We start from the raw sequence: 22062 nt of genomic DNA, 5'->3' as shown, positions 1-22062 counted from the left end.
ATGAGCCAAAAATAATCAGGAGATTGTTTAAAAAGAGATGTGCTGCTGGTGAGTTTCATAATGAAAGTTAATTCTTTATCTTGGAAATAGTAGTTGATAAAACAAGGTCACCATGATGCTTTTGATTGTGAAACATTATCTTCGTTTGCCCAGTTGAAAGTGCAAGTCAAACTTTCAATCTATTTCTATAGTGACCTAGACGTCACATGTCTGATTTCTTAATAATGAAGATATTGATGGATCTTGTGGTGAGACTGTTTTGTTGTAATCCAACACTAAGATGCTAACATGCATGAATGTAAGCAAGCTTTTCGGAGCAGTTACAGAAGCCAAAATGGAAAGAGTTTAAATAAAAGCTCATTCCTGACTGGAGGAGGCTAATGATCTTGATGGTCATGTCTAATGTAATTCTGAAAGGTTAGGGGTCTTTTTTTCTTGATGATTTACACAATATTATGCTGTTAAAAAATCAGAAAAATAAACCCTCCTTTTGAACATACAGCACTCAAAAGATTAGATGGGCTTGTGGTTTCATGTGACTTTTCAAAAGACACCAAAATAAACAGGCCTATCGCTTTCAACACTCGCTCATTTCTGAGAATGGCGAGTGGATAAAACATAAGCCGCTCTCCTCAAACCCTCCCTCTCTATCCCTACATCGCCGATCCCACTACACAAACAATACGCCCAGATAATGAGGCCGGGTGAGAAAGTGTTAAGTGGAGGTGTATTGAGGGGCCATGTAAGCTGGCCTAATCCTCCTTCACAGCATTTGTTGTGTCATTAGAGCTGTATGGGTTGTGGATCCTGTGACACGGGCCCCTATTCACTCCTGTAGCCCTCAGCCAGTACACTGCAGAGAGACAGAGTTCGGAGCAGTTATAAGCCACGGTGGATTTTCAAAGGTGGGAGGGTTCTCAAAGACCACACAGGACCTCTCGCCTGGGGACAAAAAATGTGGTAAAATCTGGTGACAAGAGGTCACACACACACACACACACTCCAGGATTCACTCAGCAGCTTTATTTTTGTGCAAATCTCAGGCAACACAGTAGCTGAGAGACAAGAGATGTGCTTTGCAAAAAGTGGAACAAGTAATGATTTAATATGGCATCCCTTTATTTATTATGAGGATGAAAGCAGGTGACTAACTGTTTTAATTTGCTAAGTTTGCTGAGATTACTGCCTTTATTTAAACCAACCTCTCTTTATCTTACGTGTCTGCACAATTAATTAATTAATTTCAATTACTACATTCACCTTCACAGGGGATTTTATTCTATTCTCCCACAGCCCGGTGAAAAAAAAGAAACATTCTACGCTGCTGTTTCATTCATATGTTAAGCATTGAGAAAAGTATTTTCTATAGTATACAGTACCATGGAGAGTTACAGTATATTTTATAGTACATATTTGAGATGTTTTTTTTCTTATCATAAAACACAAAGGTCATACAATTTCATCAGCAACTATAATTTACCAGTGGCATTGGTCTTACAAGTTTTCTAAAGAACAAAGTTATCCTCAGAGTTCATTAGTGAGTCTGATTCTTTGTTTAAAAAACTAAGACGAGATGGCACCGTGCACTGTGTAAGGCTGAGGTTTCCTAAAGGAAGTAAGCTGACTGTCAGGGCTGACCTATTCAATACCAAAGGGAAAGGGATTTTGGAAATGTTTTATTTTACATATCCAATATTTTCCAGCTAATTTTCCTGGAAACATTTGTTCTTAAAAAATCAAATGTAAGGAGCTCACTGAAAACTATAGCAATTAACACTTTGTGTTGACCTTCCTTGGAAATATCCCAGTAACTTATCTCTAAATACCAGTTTTTTGGAGATTAGCTGGAAAACGCTGGAAAATATAGAAAATACCTGTAAACTACAGTGTTACTGGGATTTTGTTCTTAGGTAACATGGTGTATGTGTTGAAACTATTCATTGTGAATGACTGTATTCTCTACTCATTGCAGCTACTGTGCATTCGTTCTCCTGTGTATCGTACCATACAGAGCTGATACGAGGTAGTAGAGGTGCATTCATTTAGAACTGTAAACCATAGAACTCAGGAGAACGACTAACATATACATATACAGTACAACATAACAGAACATCACAAGTAGCGATATTGCTTTTGGCTGCAGCTCTTATTGCTGGCTTATTAAACCACTAAAATGGCTCAGATGATAAAAACAGCTTTGATTATATTTCCCAAAGTACATTTCAGCTCTCAGCACAGTATGACTGTGCCTCACTGCTCAGCAAACTAAACCTCATGAATTCATCACGCTGATGAGATGAAGCAGTCGCATCCAGAAAACTCTACTACTACAGCAATACTCAACATGCTAATCCTCACCTATGTCAATATCTGCAGGTTTCATTGTGCCACTGTAGATGTTAAGACTTCTCCAGACTTTTTAAATGCAACATAAATAAAAAGTAAGGCCAGTGTTGCCAGTGAAATTAAAAAAATACACTCTTTAATAGAGCACTTAACCACATGGCTGATTTCTCCTTAAAAATGGCAGAACAAGAAAATCTTCTATACTGAAATGATTTGCTGAAGTCATGAATGTTATACTTAACAAGATTCGGGGACTTTTAAGCTGTTTGTATACTGGTAGTCAAGCTCAAAAAATTTCAACACTTTTTCAGCACCTTCAGACGCTTCGGTATCAGGACCTTTCATCCTGATCCTGATCTCATTTGGGCTGTTCTTTGAGCTGGTGTTCCCTGAGAGCACCAGTGAAGGTAGCCGTCCACACGTGCAGGGCCGTCCCGGCGGAGAGGGTGAGGAAGAAGAGGAAGGCAACTTGGAAACCAAACCAATCCACCACGCCTCCTGCCAGCGCGCTGAACGTCAGCTTCCCCAGCACCTCCAGAGTCGCCAGGAAACTGTAGTGGGTCGCCTAAAGGGAGAACAGCAGCCGAGAGGTAGGATGACGGGAAAAAGGGGAGGAGGAGGAGGAATCGTGAGGAAAGAGATTAAAAGGAGGAGGTAAAGGAGAGCAAAGTAAGAGGAGAAAAGGGACAAGGGGAAAAGAGAGGGTTTGGGAAAGAAAGAGACATTGTGAGTTACAGGAGAGTGTAGTTAGTGGGAAAGTAGAGTGGGTGGAGAAGGTGATACTTACAGGATGAGTGCTCTCAAACCTATGATACAGAACAATTAGCCACAACAGATGGAGAAACAAGGGAAAGGTGTGATTTGAAATCTTCAGGTAAAAAAGGTGCCGAAGGAAACAACAGAAGAGAAAAATATTTTTTTTTAAAAAGACTGAAAGCCTGAAAGAGAAAGCCTGAGATCATGGCCTGAGACGATGGAAGGAGGCCAAATGAAGAAGAGGATCTGATCCCAGCCTTAAGGCTTTCAGGACGGAATGATATAGAGAGAGAAAAAGAGAAAGAACGAGAGGGACAGAGATTACCTAATCTCTCTGAGCCTCATCCCTCTGTCTGAGAACACCACATTCAGCAGGTGAGTCCAACAAAACAGAAGGACTCTAGTGACACCTAGACCAGTGACCGAACAAATTAATTCATCAGGCTCATTCGTCTCTCGGGTTTAACAAATACCTTTAATCTTTCCATCATATAAATACGGATTAGAATGTGCTTTAAACACACCGGGTAAACAAGGTAATCCTTCACTATAGCCACAAAAAACTGTGTACTTAGGCTTCTTTTACAGGGCAAAAAAATGTCGAGCAGCAACAAATGTTGATTAACTGATCAGTAGATTGACAAAAAATAAATTGGCAAATTATTATTGATTAATGGAATTTAATCAATTGTCTTTTGTTTCTTCTGTTTAAAAACAACTGTTTTGCTTTGTACCATTTCTACTGTCACCACAGTCACAACAATCCATAAAGAGCATTTTCACTTTAAAAGAAAAATGGAAAAGTAAATAATCTGAATTCCATGAGAGTTGAGGAACTGTAGCTGTGGTCTGCAGGCCGAGGTAGAGAGCTCTGAGAGCCTGTGTGACCACAGCTAAGTGGAGTGCCTTTATTCTGACCAACTTGTTTAACAGATTCGGTTTCTTTCTCCTGGGGATCGTTAACAAGCACTCACACTATCAGCTTTCTGTCACTGGATAGCACTACCTTCAATAACACACACCTATACACACACAACGAGCACAGGTGAGCTAATGCTCTCCCCTCATGCATGCGCGTACACACACACACGGATTCACACACCGACACACTAAAAAGCAAAGAGTCTATGTGTCATGAGAACCTCTCAAATTATCCCTAGTTCTCATCATCACATGTTGTGATTGGTTCGCTCCCGCTATTTATTTTACGTGTAACCGGATCCTTATATCTGTGCTGCAGCCTGTGATTTCTTTCCTCTTTCTTCTTCACTGTAAGACTGACAGCAATTTAAATGATAATTTGTCACCTTCAGAGATTGACTGAGTGACGTCTGAACGGCTGTGTGAACAACGATCACCTCCAGGCAACGATGGCCCAGTTACGACAGGGACAAAAGGAGTTATGTCAAAGAGGAGAAAATGAGAGAGGAGAGAAAAAAGTCAGAGTGGAAAAGGGAGCATTTAAAGGACTGCAGACTGACAAAGAACTAGAGTGAGGTGGTAGGAGAGACAATGCCAGTGGAGGAGGGGGGCAAAAAGAAAAGAAGCGATGAATAGAAACTGGGTCTGCTTTGACTTCTGAGATTTTCCAGGTGGAAACAGCTGATGAGAGCTGACAGGTATAGGTGACAACAGGCGTGGTACTGTATGCTGATGATTCCCCTCTCCGGCCCCCACTAACGAGCAAAGGAAATGACCTAACATCACAAAATATCACAATTAAACCGAGACAGAGGAGAGGAAAGAAGCGAAGGAAGGGGAGGGAGAGAAAGATTGTGTTGTCTGTCTGTTAAGCCACAGGAGATGACCTAACACCACACAATGAGACAATTAACACTGAAAAGATAGTGACAAGAGTACACAATTATTACGTAACAGCAGCCAGAATCAGGCAGGTATGAGCCGAGTCTGTTTTTACCTGAATGCTTTCCTCGGCCCTTTGGGTGCAATGCATCATGGTAGTGAAGGTGAGCGTGGTAATGAGACCGCCCAGGAAGTGTTGAACACTCATGCTCAGGACGGCCATACCTGAGGGAACGAGCACACGCTAACAAAATCAGTCAAAAACAGGCACAACACGTCAGTGAAAAACTACTGTAAGTTTTTATGAAAAAAAGCAGAAGACTATCAATTTTACACAGCTGTCTGCTCCGCTACACTTCTCGCTGTATTATTCTATGTAGAAGTCAAAGTAGGGAGGAAAAGCAGTTGTAAACGGTAAGCCGCTGAAGTGTCTCCTCTCCTTTCTCCCACCACCACCAAACCCGCTCCCCCTCGTCCCCAAAACACATGTAGTATATCCTCTGAGGGGAAGTGGCAGAGCAGTGTTAGTGGGGGAAACAGAGGAGGAACCACAGAGCCTATCTGTCTCTGCGCCCGCCAACACTGAATAATTCACTCAAGCCGCCAGAGTTTTTGTCGAATAAGACTCTTTCAGTCAGCGACACAAGACTATTGGAGTCACACAGATAGAGCGACTGATCAGACTGGAAGAGTGGGAAGCGGAGGGTTATCATGTAATATTGAAAAATCTGAAATTGAATGTTTTTCCGTTTCTTTTCTTTCCGGTTGAGTCTCGGTTTTCCTGAGATCTTTGTTCTGGGTTTAAAGTGGAGGAGGGAGAGGCCCCAACTTTCAGTCTGGGAGGCTTGATAGGGGAACAGACAACTCCAGCAGAGATGAATGGTGCGGATTTGAATCCCAAATGCTTTGTGACTGGCTGTGCGACAGAATCAGATGTGTCATTCACACATTAACAACTGAATGGCTCTCTGGAGAGAGACAGCACCTGTCTATCAATGCCCTCTGCATCATGTACTCTTGTGAGGTATTAATAATGAACATCTGGCTCAAAAGCTTGTACTGCAGGTCAGTGGTTCCCAACCTTTTTTGGATTATAACAAGAAAAAAGAAAAAAAAATGAAAAGACGCACTGCTATAGGGAACTGAAGGAGTGCCACTCTAAGGAGACGCTAAATTTATAAATGCAGTATTGTTGCTTAGCTTTTCCAAAACAACCTTGAGAGTGAACAAGTCTGAAAACACCAACTTGGTGTTTCAGTGTGTACCGGAAAACCGAACTTTGTAGAAACACTGTCATACCAGTGACAAAACAGATGGAGGCAGCAGTGCAGAATTTCACTGTTTTCTTGAACTAAACCCTGAAATGGAAATCGTGTGCTGTTTCTTCTGTTCTTCTTTTCTGTGGCTGTCTTACTCGTGTGTCCTCCGTTATAGGTTTTGGCATTTTAATGTGGACAGAGGTATTTGCAGAACTAAGCTGAAACTCCTGGAGAACACAAATGTACTTTCACGAAAACCAAGTTTCAAAATTTAGCTAGCGTAATGTAGACGAAGTGTTAGCCAACTGTTTGTTTGACCAGTTCTTCTGGCTGCAGCCACAAATCAGACATGGAGAGGTGTCAATAATTGTACAGAGGGATTTACAGCTGTCACTGTCATGGTAGATGCCTGTTGTAAAGTCCTGCTATATGGATGTTACTTAACCTTTTATATCAAATTACTTACCTGCCAGCCACACTGACAGAAATCCTCTATCATTAGAAAGAATGGACAACACACACCTTATGTTACAAATATCCAGGGGCTGTACAGACTAAGAGACACATACCACAATACAATAGTGCTGCAGTAAATTTGGTGTGAAATGTGCTGTTGAGACTGTCACTGGCATTCACTCAACTCAGTGCTGATTTTTGAGCGGTTTGTTGTGTTTTTTAGTGTCTTTCAGTTACTGTTGGTGAGCATTGTTCCTCTTTGCCAAAGCTTTTTTGCTGTGTTTAATGTGTAGCATCATGATTTTTTTAGACTGTTTTTAGTCACTACATAATTCAGTGTTTATGACTGATATGGAGCAAACTGAAATGACGGTGTCAAAAACAACAAAGTTCTAGTTCTTACCCTCAACAAAAGCTAAATTAAACTAAACTAAGTCTAAGCTCAAAAAGTTCAGTTAGTGTTAGTGCACTTCTGTTTTGCCAAAACAATGTGTTTATCCACATAAACTCACATCATACATCTATGACCTAAGGCAGTGTATTTACATGTACCTGCATGTTAATGACTTTGTGTTTATTCAAGGATCTAGAGGATCAAACGGGGACAATATGTGTATGAGATCAGGATCTGGAACGTTTAAATATGTAAATCTCAACTCAATAAACAACACGTGTTGCGCTAACACACTATTCACAGACAAGAACAAAAGAGTGACAGCGCCACTTTAACATCTTGTATCACTTGTACTGAGGTTTTATATTTTTGCTGTCATTTCATCACCTGCTTGCATCTTGCTTGCAATTAGTAATGTGCGTTGAAATTTGTTTCCAGTTCAATTGGTGCCTGTTAACTTGTCCGTGACTGTATTTCAATCTGTTTCTCACCTTTCATGAGTGGTGATGGTTCCAGTACAGTGAGCAGAGAGCTCTGGAAGACCATGCTGATGGTTCGCAACACAAACACACGTCGCATCAGAGCCCCGATGCTGAAGAAAGAGCAGCAAACAAGCCAAGTATGAGAAAGATATTCACGGACTTTTAGGTACAAGTGTTATCGTAGAGCAGTGTGATATGTGGTGACAGTGACTCCGGGCTGGTATCATTGCATTTAGAGACATTCAATGTTTCTTTTCATGTCACACACAATTACACACACACGCATGCGCGCACACACTAACATGCATGCACACGCTTAAGTAAACAAGTCCCCAGACACTAATTGATTCCCTGTTAGTGCAAGAAAATCATCCCCCTGTGGGTTTGGTTCGTGACGTAATCAATAACCTAAGGAGATCCCCAGCATGAGGAAGATAATTAATCACTCTTAACATACACACACACACACACACAAAAGCACATACACAAAGGAGCTCGCGCTGTTGTGTGACATCAGGGATTAATAATGTCAATCACTCAGAGGATGCCTGCCACTCAAAGAACTGTGTGTGTGTTTGTTTATGTTTTTTTGCATGTAATTATTTATGTGTAAAAAACACTGTGGGGAGGAAGGGGCCTGTCACACAAAGCAGGATATCTGATTTTGTTGGATAAGTGCACTAAAACCATTAACAGTTTCATTCCATGATGGAGATTTAAAGGTCCACGTTTGTTGATCAAATACTGATCCAACACGCTTGTTTTGTCTAGTAAGTGTAAACCTGATGAAACCCAGTCTGCCCCGGTTGACCCCGCTCACTGTTTGGCTGTTTGATCCATTGTTGACTTATTTTAAGGCTTGTTTAAGCATCATTCCAGCTTACCACAATATGAATCAGAGTTGTGACAAAGTGAAATTTCTTTTGATATAGTCTTTAAACACGTCTGTCCATGAGGAGGACAGCTGACCTACAACAAAGGTCCCTGGCCACACTTGAACCTGGTTGTGATTATTTGGTTTAGGGCAGCAACTAACTACTATTTTCATAACCAAATAATGCGCAGATTATTTTCCCGATAAATGTTTTGGTCTGTAAAACATCTGGAAACAGTGAAAAATGGCCATCACACCTTCTTCAAGGTTTTGTTTTAAATGTCTTGTCCAAAATCTGAAGATATTCAGTTTAACAGCAATGATAAGATGAGGAAAAGAGGCAAATCCTGATATTTGAGAAGCTGCAACCATCAAATATGTGGCTTGGAAAAATAACAAATGAGCAACTGATTATCAAAATTGTAGCCTGACTGATTCATTGACAAATTATCGAAGTTCTAATAGATTCAGCGTCTTAGACCTCCAGGCCACAAAGACATCCACTCGAATGTGTATCTGCTCCAATGACTAAAGATGGAAAAAGTGTAAGACTTTCTTGGCTAACTCCAGCAGAAACGTCTGGTCTCCTCAAATACCATGATAAAATAAATTCAATTGTGAGTGTGATTAAGAGTTTACAAATTATTATAGAAAACTGTAGTACTTCCTTAGACTCATTCACCAGTAATTCTACAGAGATATTTTCTGCATCCTACAAATATCCAGTAATATCTTATCAGTAAGACCTTAAATCAACTGAATTCTATTTATTTCCCCTTTTTTGCACAAGACATCCTCCTCTCTCTTACTCTCCCTTTCTCTCTCTCTCCCTTCACTGTATCCTGTCCCCTCACCATCTCTCCCTTTCCTTACCTCTCCTCTGGAAAACCAATCCTGCATCATTCACATGCTAAAGACATTCTTCTCTCTGCTGCTCCTTTACCTCCCTTCTCAATGACAGCCTTTCATATCACACACTCTCAAGAGATGCTGAAGGGTTTGTGTGTGTGTGTGTGTGTGTGCGTGTGTGTGTCTGTGTGAGAAAGAGAACCTGCCTGTCTGCCACCTCACACGGGCCGGGCCCAGATAAGAATAGCCATGTTCTCGGGTTGCCAGTGGTGGTTGTAAAGGGGGGTCACTCACTGACCACTCAGCCGTTTCTGATGGTGGGGAGGATAAACCTTCCAACGGAGCTTTTAGAGGTGGGACCATGACCTACTGCACAGCGCTTTCTCTGTGTGTGCGAATGTGTGTGTGTGTGAACGTGTGTGACAGGAAGAAGTAAGGAAGGAGAAGCGTTCATCTGACACTGTAAGGTACATACAACCAAAATATCAATTTTACACTTCATCTGCAACTGAGTCATACATTTTACATGTATGTTTAAGAAATCTTTTACTAAATTTGAATCTCTTTACTATCTCTACACAAACAATTTAGGCTAAATAAAAACTGTCTCGAGACTGTAACAAACATTCTCATTTATAGTACACAACAACTGTTCTGAAACTGCAGCTTCCTTTTTCCTGACCCACTGAATACGACCAAATTTTCATCTATCAAACTGGATAGATTTGGGGAAATTATTAAATTATCTCCACACTCTAATTTCATCAGCTGTAATATTACACATACTGGCATAACAAAGGTGCTTCAATTACAGGTCAAATAAGGTGCCATATAATTTGTCTGTTCCAGATTACTGCATCAGTTGTGGGTTTAAATAGTTGACTGTTACCTTGGTTTTAAAAATAAGGAATTCTCTCGCAATACAGAATTAAATACAGACACATAAACTCTACAATGAGTACCAATCCAAAACCACAGCTCCATTTTTTTTGTGTAAATTTCTTATTGGACTGCTTGCATAAGCCTGGTCTATCAGAAAGGATAGTGATCCAGTAAATTGGATCAAAGCATCACAAAATTTTTCAGACGTAAAATAGATTTAACTCTATAACCATCGAAGGGTTTGTTAGGGTGGGCAAAGTTAAACCTGTGATTCCCAGAGAATATCTGTCTGTCTTCAGCAGAGTAGGATGTTTAGACGATGTACTTCAGAGTGTTTTCTGCCTTTGTCGGTGTGTGAACATTTTACTGCCTTTACAACTTACTGAGTCCTTTACAAGTGAGATGGAGAGAGAGAGTGAAAGATCAAAATCCAAAATATGACAATGACATCTTTTGAAAGCTGTCTCCCTTCAACAAAAATGTTGCCTTTGGAGACATACTCTGTGTTTGCTAGTGTCACTTTACAAGAGGAGAAAAAAAAACCCTGAGAGCCAGCTGAAAACACAACGCAAAGACAAAAAGACTGACATGAGACAGAGCACAGAGCAACTGACGCACGTCAACAAATGTGCAAGCACAGAAACACGTAGTAAAAACCCAGATACCGACAGAAAAGACACAACTTCACCTCTCCATTAATTGATATACTGTGTCCCTTGATGTAGCTAAAGAGTACAGTTAAACATGGTGTGGGAACTAACACATTATCCTCCATAAAAGCATTGTTATTTATAGTTCCCATTACATCACACTGGCCATAGGCAGGGCAGTGCTATAATGTGATCCTAGTATAAGCAGACGTAAAACCTTATGCAACAAAGGTCATGCACAAATGGCACAATGTCAATGTGCTGAAGGGGAAAACATGTGAAGGTTAAATACAATCATACTATTAAGAAAGAAATTGTTTCTCCAAAGCTGGTTTCAACTGTGCTAAAATAACATCCAATAGAAATGTGTGCAAAAATATCACATTTAAGGAAAATATCAGAGATTAAACACAGTCGGTGCATCTAATCACCATAATATGTCTAATCTGATATACTGTAAAACAGCCATTTTGATATATTAATCAGAAAGTCTTATTAGGTCTTACATCTTAGTATCTGTGTGAAAATCTGAGACTTAAATTCAACCGGAGTTGCACGTTGTCTCTGCACACGAGTGTGTGTGATGGATTTGCTGCTCATGCTGTTCTCACACCACACATCAGACACAGGGGGTCCATGAGCTCTCAAACAAAGCTATGTTTACTTAAATTACTGCACACACACACAGTCACACAGACAGAAAGACACACGCAATCATACAGACACATACAAACACACACAAGAGGGTATGAAGAGTAATAAAAAAACTGGAAGAACTGGCACAGAGTGATGAGGATGAGGTAAAGGAGGAGGAAGAAAGCTGTATGAAAGCAGGAGTGAGTGTACACATAAAGCTTGGAGGAAGACGAAGAGAAGCAGGGTAAAAAGGAGGAGGATGATGATGGTAACATCCGATAAGATGAGAGAACATATGAGGCTGACATGTTCATGTGGAGCATTGGACTGTACCTTATGGATCTTCTCCCATTTCTTTCCCACTTTTAGAAGGTCACAACCAGTTTCACAGTGGAACATTGGTCTCATTTTTCATTTTAACCCCTTGATTGTTAACTTTTTTTTTGTTGTGTTTTGAGTTTGCATGAAATTTTATTCTCCTGCTGGAAGCTTGATGCCAACATTTTTTACTGCCTAGTCATCATACAAAATTTTAACAGCTATTTTCGATGATCTAATTTTAAAACCCTGTAAAATGATACCAGTGAAAAGCCTTCAGAGTCACAAAACACAGCTGCCGTACAAAAACAACCATGGTGATACCAGTGATAACCAAAAAGATGGTTGAGGACAATGGTGTTGGTGAAGGCAACCTGAATTGGGCGAGCAGCAGGCCTCCCAGGGACGACCCGCAGATGGAAAAGCCCATGGCGATAACACCGTTCCAGAAGCCAAGCTCCCTTGCGGTCATGTGGTGGTCCAGCAGGAAAAGAGGAAACATGGTCACTGCACCCTGCTCACCTGCAAACACAGTGACAGGGGGAAAATGAAGATGAGACACAGAAGGACAGGAAGAGGAAAAACAGGGAAAAAATGGAAGCAAGAAAGAAAATGGAATGAGTTATCAGGTCAAATGTATCGACGGAAGAATTTGGTGCTGCAAAGTAAAATATACAATCAATATATCGTGTCATGTACTGTATGTTTCTGACTAAGCATTACTATTTTCCACATACAGTAAATATGTGAGACATCTCCTGAGTACACACGCCTATTCCAATCTCAGTCAAATACGATGAGGATGTTGAACCAAACTGTTTAGCCTGCAAGACTGAACAACATGGTTTTCCTGAGATGACGACTGCAGAATCAAATACAGCACACAATGACACGCGGCGCACCTAGGCCTATTCCTGGAAAGTGTCAATAATAGATGCCTGACAAGAAAAAGAATACCCTCAGTCACTTTATCAAACGGGGGCCTAGCACTTTTCCTAAAGCACAAAAAGGAAAACACAACAAAAACACAAAAACTTCCACAGATGAAACAGACCTCACAAAGACCTTTCAGTCAAAATAAAAAGTTTCTGTCAGACAGTAAGACTTTCTCTGTGTGGCATTGAGTGTGGGGGTAATGTTCTGCTGAACATTACAGTAAAATATTCAGTGGCACCGACTATACGCCATTATTATATTAATGGAGACTGACTTCAGAAAGACAGTGGGACCAAGGAGCTGCGTGAGTGACAGCTTGGCTCCCAGACTGCTGTCAAAGACGACACAACACAACCGACGACTCACTCACACAAGTCAGCCAGGAGACAAACAAAAATAGAGAAAGAGGAAAAAAGACAGATGAAACAGACTGAAATAAAAAAAAAAAAATTAATAAGAGAAAGCTGAGAAGCTCCCAGTGATAGAGAGTGCAGCAGCAGAACGGGAGTGTCACCGCTGCAACAGTGGTGTGAAAACCCAGCAGAAATGTGGGGTAGAAAATGTGCAGGAAACGCTTGCTTCTCACTTCTGTCACACACGTTTCAACGTTGGCAATTTACATATAGTTAATACAGAAAGGGATGACTACGGTCATGGAAGTTAAATTAGCCAATCACATAGGCTTGCAGTGATCTTTCCCAAAACATATCACTGAGCTAACAGTCCAGTGGAGGCAGACAGAATCTGGGCTGTAATGGTTAATTAAGGAAAAATTATAATGCACTGACACACTAATAAAATACTCACACTCACTGTTATCTATCTTATTGTGACAATACATTGATATATTGAAAGCTGAAATGATTAGTCAATGATGTGATTAGTCAATCAATGGTGCTAGAACTGGCATCTATTTAGACAATTTATGAATAATTTCAGTCATTTTTTTAAGCACAAATATCAAACATGGTTCCAGCTTCACAAATATAAGACTTTGAAACTTTTTTACATGTAAAAAACAGAATATCTTTGTGTTATGATGTTTCAATTTTAATATGTTGTATAATAACTAATTATAATTAATCAATCACAATTCATATAAAAAAACCTCAATGATGTCAGTCAATGATGAAAATAATCATTAGTTGCAGATATTTGATCATATTTTTGAGCCCTAACATACTGAACACACTGAAATTTAAAAAAAAAAAGATGGTGATGATGAACTGATATTTTAAACTGGCACTGATTAACCTGACTTCACCTCTAAGGAAAAGAGAACACTTTTCTGTGCAGATCGAATGATAGAGTATTCCTGGAACTGAGCCCTCAGAATACATAGGAAGCTGTTTGTATTGATCTTCAGCATCTGATAAAAGGCTGAACAATAAACAGTAAAACTGGAAAAACAGGATTCTGCTGGTGAATATGATACATAATGCAATGCTGACAGCAATGTATGTAAATTTTACTTTACTTTGCTAAATATTTATGAGCTCTTTATAATATAAGGTGTTACATTACCATCACTTCACCCACCCCATGGGAGCTGCACTGGTACACTTCCATCCTCTCTGTGCATTATTCACATTTTAATCTGTCATCCTCTGTAGTGAACTGCTCTGAGTTGCATCAACTGTGCAGTAACCATATTAGTCATAATAAAGTAAACATTGGCAACAGCAGTACCCATGATGCCTGGGTTGTTTACCCATGGTTCTGTGCTCCCGTGCCTGTCTGCCTGTTGTTTAGCTCAAAGCTCAGAGCTTTCACAGTCCTGCCTTCAACTAATTATTTCTTTAAAGAGGGGGGTTGGGGGAGGGCGTGCAGACAAACACAACCAGGCTGATTATTCCTTTCTATAAATATTCTCAAAGCAACAATTGTCCATTTCAGCAGGGATTTCATTAGACATCCGCAAAGATTAAACAAGCAGAGGGGAGGGGAAGGAGGAAAGGGTGGAACAAGAGTGAAGGGGGGAGAGGATGAGAATGAAAGAGTGGGGAGAAAGAGAGAAAAGCAGAGGACTAAGACAAAGTCAGTGATAACGAGAAAAAAAAAGAAAAAGAAATAAATGAAGAACAGACAGAGAACGGGCAGTAAGTGAAAAGGGGGAAGAGAAGTAGGTTCTGAGATGCAGTGCAGGAAATGACAATCATGATGCATTTATTTAAAAGATAAGCAGATGTGAGTTAAACTTGACTGGAGAGATCGGGGAGCAGCCAGGGATGCAGACAGCTAATGACAGAGGATGAGGAGGAGGGCAGATGAACAGAGACATGGTTAGGAGGTTAGTGGAGAGGAAACAGAGGAGAGATGGCAAGCTTAAAGAAAACTCTGTGTTTATGTTTACACTCAGCTCAGAAAGACAAAACGTTAAGAGAGAAAGTGAGAGAGAGAAAGAGAGAGAAGGGAGGTGAAGTTTAAGTTTACTGAAGTGAAGTTAATTTATCCTAGTTATTTAAAGGTGCTTCATGACAATATCAATCATTTACTACAAGTGTAACAGGGTCCAGGAGAGGAAAGAAATAAACCAGTTTAGTATTAAAGGCCCTGCAAAACCTTTTTCTTGATCAGCATTTTACGATGAACAATGGGGACCAACAAAAACACACAACTTTCAAAGTTTAAACAATTTAAGTTAATTTCACATTAATAAACAGCACCCATATAGTTAGATTAGCTAAGTTATTGACAGTTAACCTCTTACTAACTAATATATTGGTACAGGTTTGGTAACATGGATTTCATGAGATGGTTGAGGGCTGCTGTTATCTGTGCTGCACACAAGTTAACTTTGATGGTACAAAACACTACAGTTTTTCAAAACAGCAGACAGCTCAATAAGTAAAACACAGGGTGAAAAAACTGTTTCAATATGTTTGTCAGGTTCCAGCAAAGAAAAAGACACAAGCAAATGTCGCAACATCTTTACGATGCAAGGGAACAGCTCGTAATTTTGATAAAACACTAGCACAAACAATTTGACTCAGAGTATCTCTCATCTTGGGCTGTCCTGTCCTATCCTGTCTCACTTGTTTAAGGGCAGTTATTCCTAATAGTCATTACTACTAAAAATTCTACATGACACCTTCGTCCATGTGAGAGAGATGGTCAGTGTGTGTGTGTGTGTGTGTGTGTGTGTGTGTGTGTGTATAGAGAGGGATCAGAGCGGGATAAGGGTGACATGAGGGCGAGAGGTCGACAAGGACAGTGGGGTCAAATCCTGACCTCCATGCTGCAGCTTAGACAAAAGAGCTGGCAGAGCAGGAGAGATCAGTAAGGACACCCGGTCACCCTGCCGAACGACATTATCACTCCCTGCCGAGTGCACGGTAAACAGAGACAGGTTTATACATACTACATGTTTGAGCACAGCACACACACACACATACATACATAAAGGCCCATGTGCACACACACCTTTTAGCTCTTCAGGCTCCCTGAGGACAAAACAGTAAACAGAGCCTTGTCTATACACACTTTCACAATATCCGATGTATATCAGTCTATTGACTTACTCACTCACACACACACACTAAGAGTCCCTGCAGATCAGTGCAGATGTCAAGAAGTTCTCTGTGGCCCTCAGGGCTCATGAACATGGGAAAATGCACTCTATAACATGGTAGAAGCACAACCACCACCATAACTCCACCCGTCCCAATCCTGCTGGATTACCAGGTTGACTGTTTGTTGTCTGTGTTTATTTTTCTTCGAAAACACACATTTCTCAGAAATGACATTTCAATGATTGTAGGAACTTCTGAACTCTGCGTTACAGAAGTTTTTCCTAGAACATAAATACTTACAGTGACTTCAGGAACTATTTAGACCCCTTTACTTTTTGCGCACTTTATTGTCTTGCAAATTTAATTTTAAATTGACATTTTTGCCCATCAATCTACACTCAATAACCCCAGACACATCTCATGGATAATTAAAGCAAAGCCTATGCACCTGACCACAATTTGGAGTGCAACAGAAAAGGCAGTAATGCTGAGGGTTACTGACGGTAGACTGATGGGTAAAATTTGAAATTATATCCATTTACAATTAAATCTACAACACAAAGTATGCAAAAAGTGCTCAAGATTGTCTGATCTAATCATTATCTGATCCAAACATGACCAAAATTAAAGGACTTATCATAAGTCTGAAATTGGCAGAGATGATGTTGGAAGATGCATCAGTTAAACAATGTACATAAACAAGCAAAACAGGCCCATGTTATCCATTATAATCCAAAAGCACATACTGCTGATTTTCTCATCATGTGAATTTTATGTAGTAAAAAATAGTATTAGACATTTGAACACCAAGAAAGATCTTGTACCTATAAGCCTCAGCATGGATGAATGTGTTTATTTCTACTGCCATTTTGCTCTCTGTCTCTCTCAGGGCACCATGTGGTGGTTGTTCATTAATTCATCCCCTCCTTCAGTCTCCCTCCCCGCAGCCCCTCTTTTTCCCTCTGGAAAATACACCCCCCCCAAGTTTCTCTCTTGTCTCATTCCTACTCTTCCACCGCCCTTCATCTCTCACAGCTCCATCACCTTCCCAACCCAATCATTCGCTACTGCTATCATCCATGAAGTGTTTCTGCAGACTGGACCGCAGGTCTCAGGTCAATACAGGGATGTTGTGTGTGAGTCTGCGCATATTTATGTGAGCTGAGCAGGGCAACAAATATTTTCAGTGCACATTTACACATGCTGCCCATTCTAGTCAGCGTGCACTCACTTGCCAATTTATTAAGCCCACCTAGCTACAACCGATGAAGTCCAACACAACAGTCAGGAAATGTCACCATCATAGAGGTTATAACATTGAGTTTTTGTTGACACTGTTACAGTGAGGTGTTATTTTGGAAGCTGATGGTGCTATTGAGCTGTAGTGCCCCATATTGAAAGATGTTTCTAATATTCTATTTAGCACATTTATATCAACAAGGTTTACCTAATACCTAACTACCTTTACCTAATACGCTGACAGAATGTGTATTTTTGTCATTAACTCTTACAGCTGTCGTCTCAGAGGTTAAGGCTTTTTTATTTGTTCATCCATCCATCCCTCTGTCCACCTGGTCAGTTCCCAGAGAAAGCCACCACCTCCTCTCACCATCATTTACATCACTTGTCAAACATACAGAGCTACCTTTAAAAGTGATGTGTGCGACACTGCAGCATGACATACTCTAGGGATTTGTAGTTAATTGCAAATGCTAATAATATGAAAATGATTGAGATTCGGCAATAAAACGCATGTTTTTAAATTTAAAGAAGTCAAGGTGTTAATTTAGATGACAAAAGAGCAGTAAAATGATAATGCTCCACAAATTGGCATAATATAGTAATTAACACTTGACTTTAAAATATCTAAAGATAATAAGGCTTGACATTTTAGCTATAATTGCGCAGTGTTTCAGCTAATTCACATGCCCCCACAGAAGTAAACAGGGCTTGTTTTCCCATGTATGACAACAACAGGACATTAGAGCGTTTCTGTCCAACATTTGGGCTTATTCACAACTCAGAGCCTCCTTTTTTTTAACCTCCTCCCTAGCCCTTTTCCCTTATATTTTCTTTCTCACTAGTGCCTATTCCCTCCCCCTCACTCCCTCCATCCATCTCTCTCAGTCTAACCAGACAGTTCTCCCATCTTGCCCGTGGCCTCAGATGGCACAAGGGTCACAGTTCAGACACGAGGCTCTCAATGATTGGCCACAGTGTTGGACGCAACACAAACTCAGAGTTCATTAGGGATAGATGAGGGAGAGGGCTCTGTGCTTGTGTGTGTGTGTTAGTGTGTGTGAAGCAGAGGGGGGGTTCAGACAAGCAGATCACCGGTCTCACACAAACATACCCACACACCCCTTGAACAAAAACAATACTGTCTCACATAGGCAATTATGCTGGCACATCCAGGCCTGATCTAAAATATTACACAATCCCTTTTTGCTGCAAAGGTGGGAAATTTTTAGACTACTACAACGGGAGAGGCTAACAAGTGACAAGGCTGTTAATGTATCTACAGACCTTAATCACAGCACTGAAAACACTAGAGAGTAATTATTGTTGTAATCATGAGCAGAAGTCGACAGTGTGTGTGTGTCTGTGTGACAGAAAGAGTACTGGGGGGCTGCTCCCTAGACAGATTAGGGGGTCCAGCCTGCCTTCATATTTTGTCTAGTAGTGTCGTCTGCTGGGGCTCATCCGATTACTGAGACACTCTCTCAAAAAAAAAAAAAAAACCAAACACACACACACAATTTAAAAACAAAAGCATATACATTCATGAACATACACAAGTAAAGACTATGCAAATGTGAGGAGACTATTATATTCCCACCACCCACATACACATAAACACACATCAGCGTGATGCGCCGTCTTCCATTTCAGTTTCTGAACGCCACAGACACAAAGACACTCTAATCCTTACATAATCCCCTTCTGCTACCAAACACCAAACTCTGGTCATATCAACTCTCTCTCCCACACACACACACACACATGCACACGAGCCTGACTCTTTCAAAACTATTTTAAAATTTTACTTTCTTACTGGAACGAACTCATTCACATAAAAACTTTATGCATGAACTTAAAAGGTTGGCTATAACTTTTGCTGTGCAGCGGCCACCGGGGCCCCAAGTGGCAACTGCAGCATTGGAGTACATATTAAAATGTAGTGTTACAGCAGCACAAGCAGAGAACAGTCAAAAAGTCAGCAAATTGACTCAGGAACCCATCAAAATCAATCTTAAGTCTGCGAACATCAGCTAATATTAGCCACCATAAGCTACTACACATACCAGAACAAGTAAGGCTGTAGCAACAAAACCCTCAGTGCCCTGCAAATGAGTAAGGGTGGATTTTATTGCTTATGAATTCAACTTTTCATTTACAAGGGGAAAAATGTGTTATTTCTTTCAAAAGTTTTATAGTCTCACTTTAATATGCATTCAAACATCAAAGTTAATTCCGTAACTGTGACGTTAAAAACAACTGTTTTATTTAAGCAGGGCCTGTATTTTCCAATGTGCATACAGGACCTGTTATGACATGACAAACTGCCTTGCAATGATTACTCCCCCCCCAAATCCTTTTCAATACACTCGTTCATGAGCTCAGTCCTCATAGACATATCAACAGAGACATCTAGTGGTGATCTCTGGGTCCTATGTGAAAGCGGCAAGACAACTAAAGGAAAGTTCACAGTGGGACAAAAGTGAGCATTTCATGAAATATAACTTTCCATTGCTTCAAGTTTTTTAATATACATAAAAAACCAATAAGCTAATAAACTGGTCCTTTATGTGCTTTTTCTTTCTCCTCTCTTTCTCCAATAATTAAGGTCCTGAACTCAACAAAATAAGTTAGTCAATTAGTTGATTTAAAGAACATGAACATGCAACTACTATGACAATTGATTAATAGTTCTGGTCATTTATCTCGCCTCTCTAATGTGAAAATTTGTTAAGAAGTATTAAGAGGTATTAATTAAGTATTAATATTCAGTATTAATTAAGAAAATAACTGACAAATTATTTGATAATAAAAATGATCCTTATCAAGTTCAGTTCTATTAGGAAAGGTTCAAATATCAGTTAATATTTATATCAGCCCTAATGAGTAAAGATATAAAAGTAAAAATTAATCATAATGTAGTTTCCAGGATTTGTTTAATGTCCATACTTGCAATTTAACAATACTCACCCAGTTTGTATGTCAGGACATACAGGATTGTCCAAGGTGTGCCGGGCACTGCCAGTAGCTTCCTCCACACCCTCCATGGCCTCATAGCATCCGCTCCCTGCCCCCCCCTCCTGCTGCCATCTCCCTGTTGGCCCCTCACAGTCTCATCATCCAGCACAGGGGCCCCCCACACAAACAGAGCCACGCCTGCATACACAAACGTCAGCAGCATAAACATCCAGCTCCATCCAGCCACGTCAATTACCGCCAGCAGCCCACCTCCAGCGAACACCGACCCAGCTTTATAGCCCACGACTTGGGCTGTGTTGCCCAGCCCCAGCTCCCCACGACCTTTCAACAACCCCACTGCTGCCCCGTCTACAGCAATGTCCTGGACAGAGGCCAAGGTGTTCATGGCTAACAGGGTTCCTGCTACACCCCAGATATGTGCTTCTGGGGCCAAGGCCGCACTGGAAAGGCATGTGAGAGCCAGCCCAGACACTGTGCCCACCAGCCAGTGACGCTTGGTGCTGACCCGGTCCACCAAAGGAGCCCAGAGTACCTTCAGGACCCAGGGGAAGTAGAGGATCTTGGTGAAGCCGATGCGGGTAAGAGAGTGACCAGCTCCACGCAGGTAGACAGGTAGCAGTGAAGACTGGAGACCATAGGGGATGCCCTGGACAAAGTACAGCAGGCCCAAAAAGACTAGTTTGTCATTCATGATCTACCTCCAAGCGTGACCCTCTCACTGAGCAGACTCTGCAGTGGTCCATTGGTCAGGTCATTCTCATCATTCTGATGGAAGGGAAGCACTTCAAACAAGATGAACTGATTGACCTGAAATTAAAAGACAAGAGTGCAGGGTTCAGGGTAACTGATGTTGAACCTATGATACAGCTGAAGAAGCCACGGGGTGGATAAATACTTTCACAGCGCCTGCAGGCAGCCTTAAAAGGATGCGTCTCTACGGCTGTTTTACTGCTCCTCTGCTCAGCTCAGTTATCAGTAACGTTAACCTGGCTAACGTTAGCCCCCTCAAAGTCAAACGACTTCGGCACACAAACATGTTCAATATTGCGGTGACCACATTTAAGTTCATCACTTAACTTGTATGAAAGCTCAAACGTGACTGTACATCGCTGACATTTCACTGACAGGTGTAATAGATAAGTTTGTTGTCAAACTGAATGACTAGCTACCGTTAGCTAGCTAGCTTCCTGCCGTGCTAAATGCAGTAAAGAAGCAGCTTTAAAACACATTTGTACATCATGTCAGAATGATCTGGGGTTTTGCTGCAGTCAGAAACATAGTTCCGCATCTATCATGAGAGAAATCTCAACACATACTAAGAAAAAGAAAGAAAGTTCGTTAACCTAGCAGTTGCTAACAGGAAAGAATTCTCCGGTTGTTTATAGTTGTAGTCTGTATGAGCTCCGAGGTTGCCAGGTTCACTGAAGGCAATCCCTCTTCTTCGCATGGCAAAGTAAGTAGGCAGAGTGGGCGCCTGCTTTCCGTTCACTGCAAAAAGACACGCATCACTGCAACATGTTTCAGTTCACAAGCAGACTCTCTGAATAATTGAGACTCAATTACACACCCGGAAAATACGTATGCATCTTACTACCCAACCTGGCAACCCTCGCCTCTTGCCACCTAGTGGGTTGTCACCTGGTGATATGTATGTGTGCTGTTCTTCGTCTCCTGCAACCTCTCCATTTCCA

General features: G+C 40.9%; 1 protein-coding gene across 1 annotated transcript; it reads right to left on the bottom strand.

Moving 5' to 3' along the window:
- Window positions 1-1003: 1003 nt before the first annotated feature.
- mfsd3 (major facilitator superfamily domain containing 3) lies at window positions 1004-21842 on the bottom strand. Its single transcript, XM_041043004.1, has 6 exons — window positions 21715-21842; window positions 20363-21178; window positions 12080-12227; window positions 7506-7606; window positions 5021-5130; window positions 1004-2911 (listed from the first exon to the last, which is right to left on the bottom strand). The coding sequence occupies exons 2-6, from the start codon at window positions 21060-21062 to the stop codon at window positions 2705-2707; spliced, it is 1266 nt and encodes a 421-aa protein (XP_040898938.1). The 5' UTR covers window positions 21063-21178; window positions 21715-21842; the 3' UTR covers window positions 1004-2704.
- Window positions 21843-22062: the final 220 nt, after the last annotated feature.

The sequence above is a fragment of the Toxotes jaculatrix genome, chromosome 7 (genome assembly GCF_017976425.1).
Source record: "Toxotes jaculatrix isolate fToxJac2 chromosome 7, fToxJac2.pri, whole genome shotgun sequence".
Taxonomy (NCBI): Eukaryota; Metazoa; Chordata; class Actinopteri; family Toxotidae; genus Toxotes; species Toxotes jaculatrix.
Note: the sequence above shows the minus strand (reverse complement) of the source record. Positions and strands in the feature narration are given on the sequence as shown.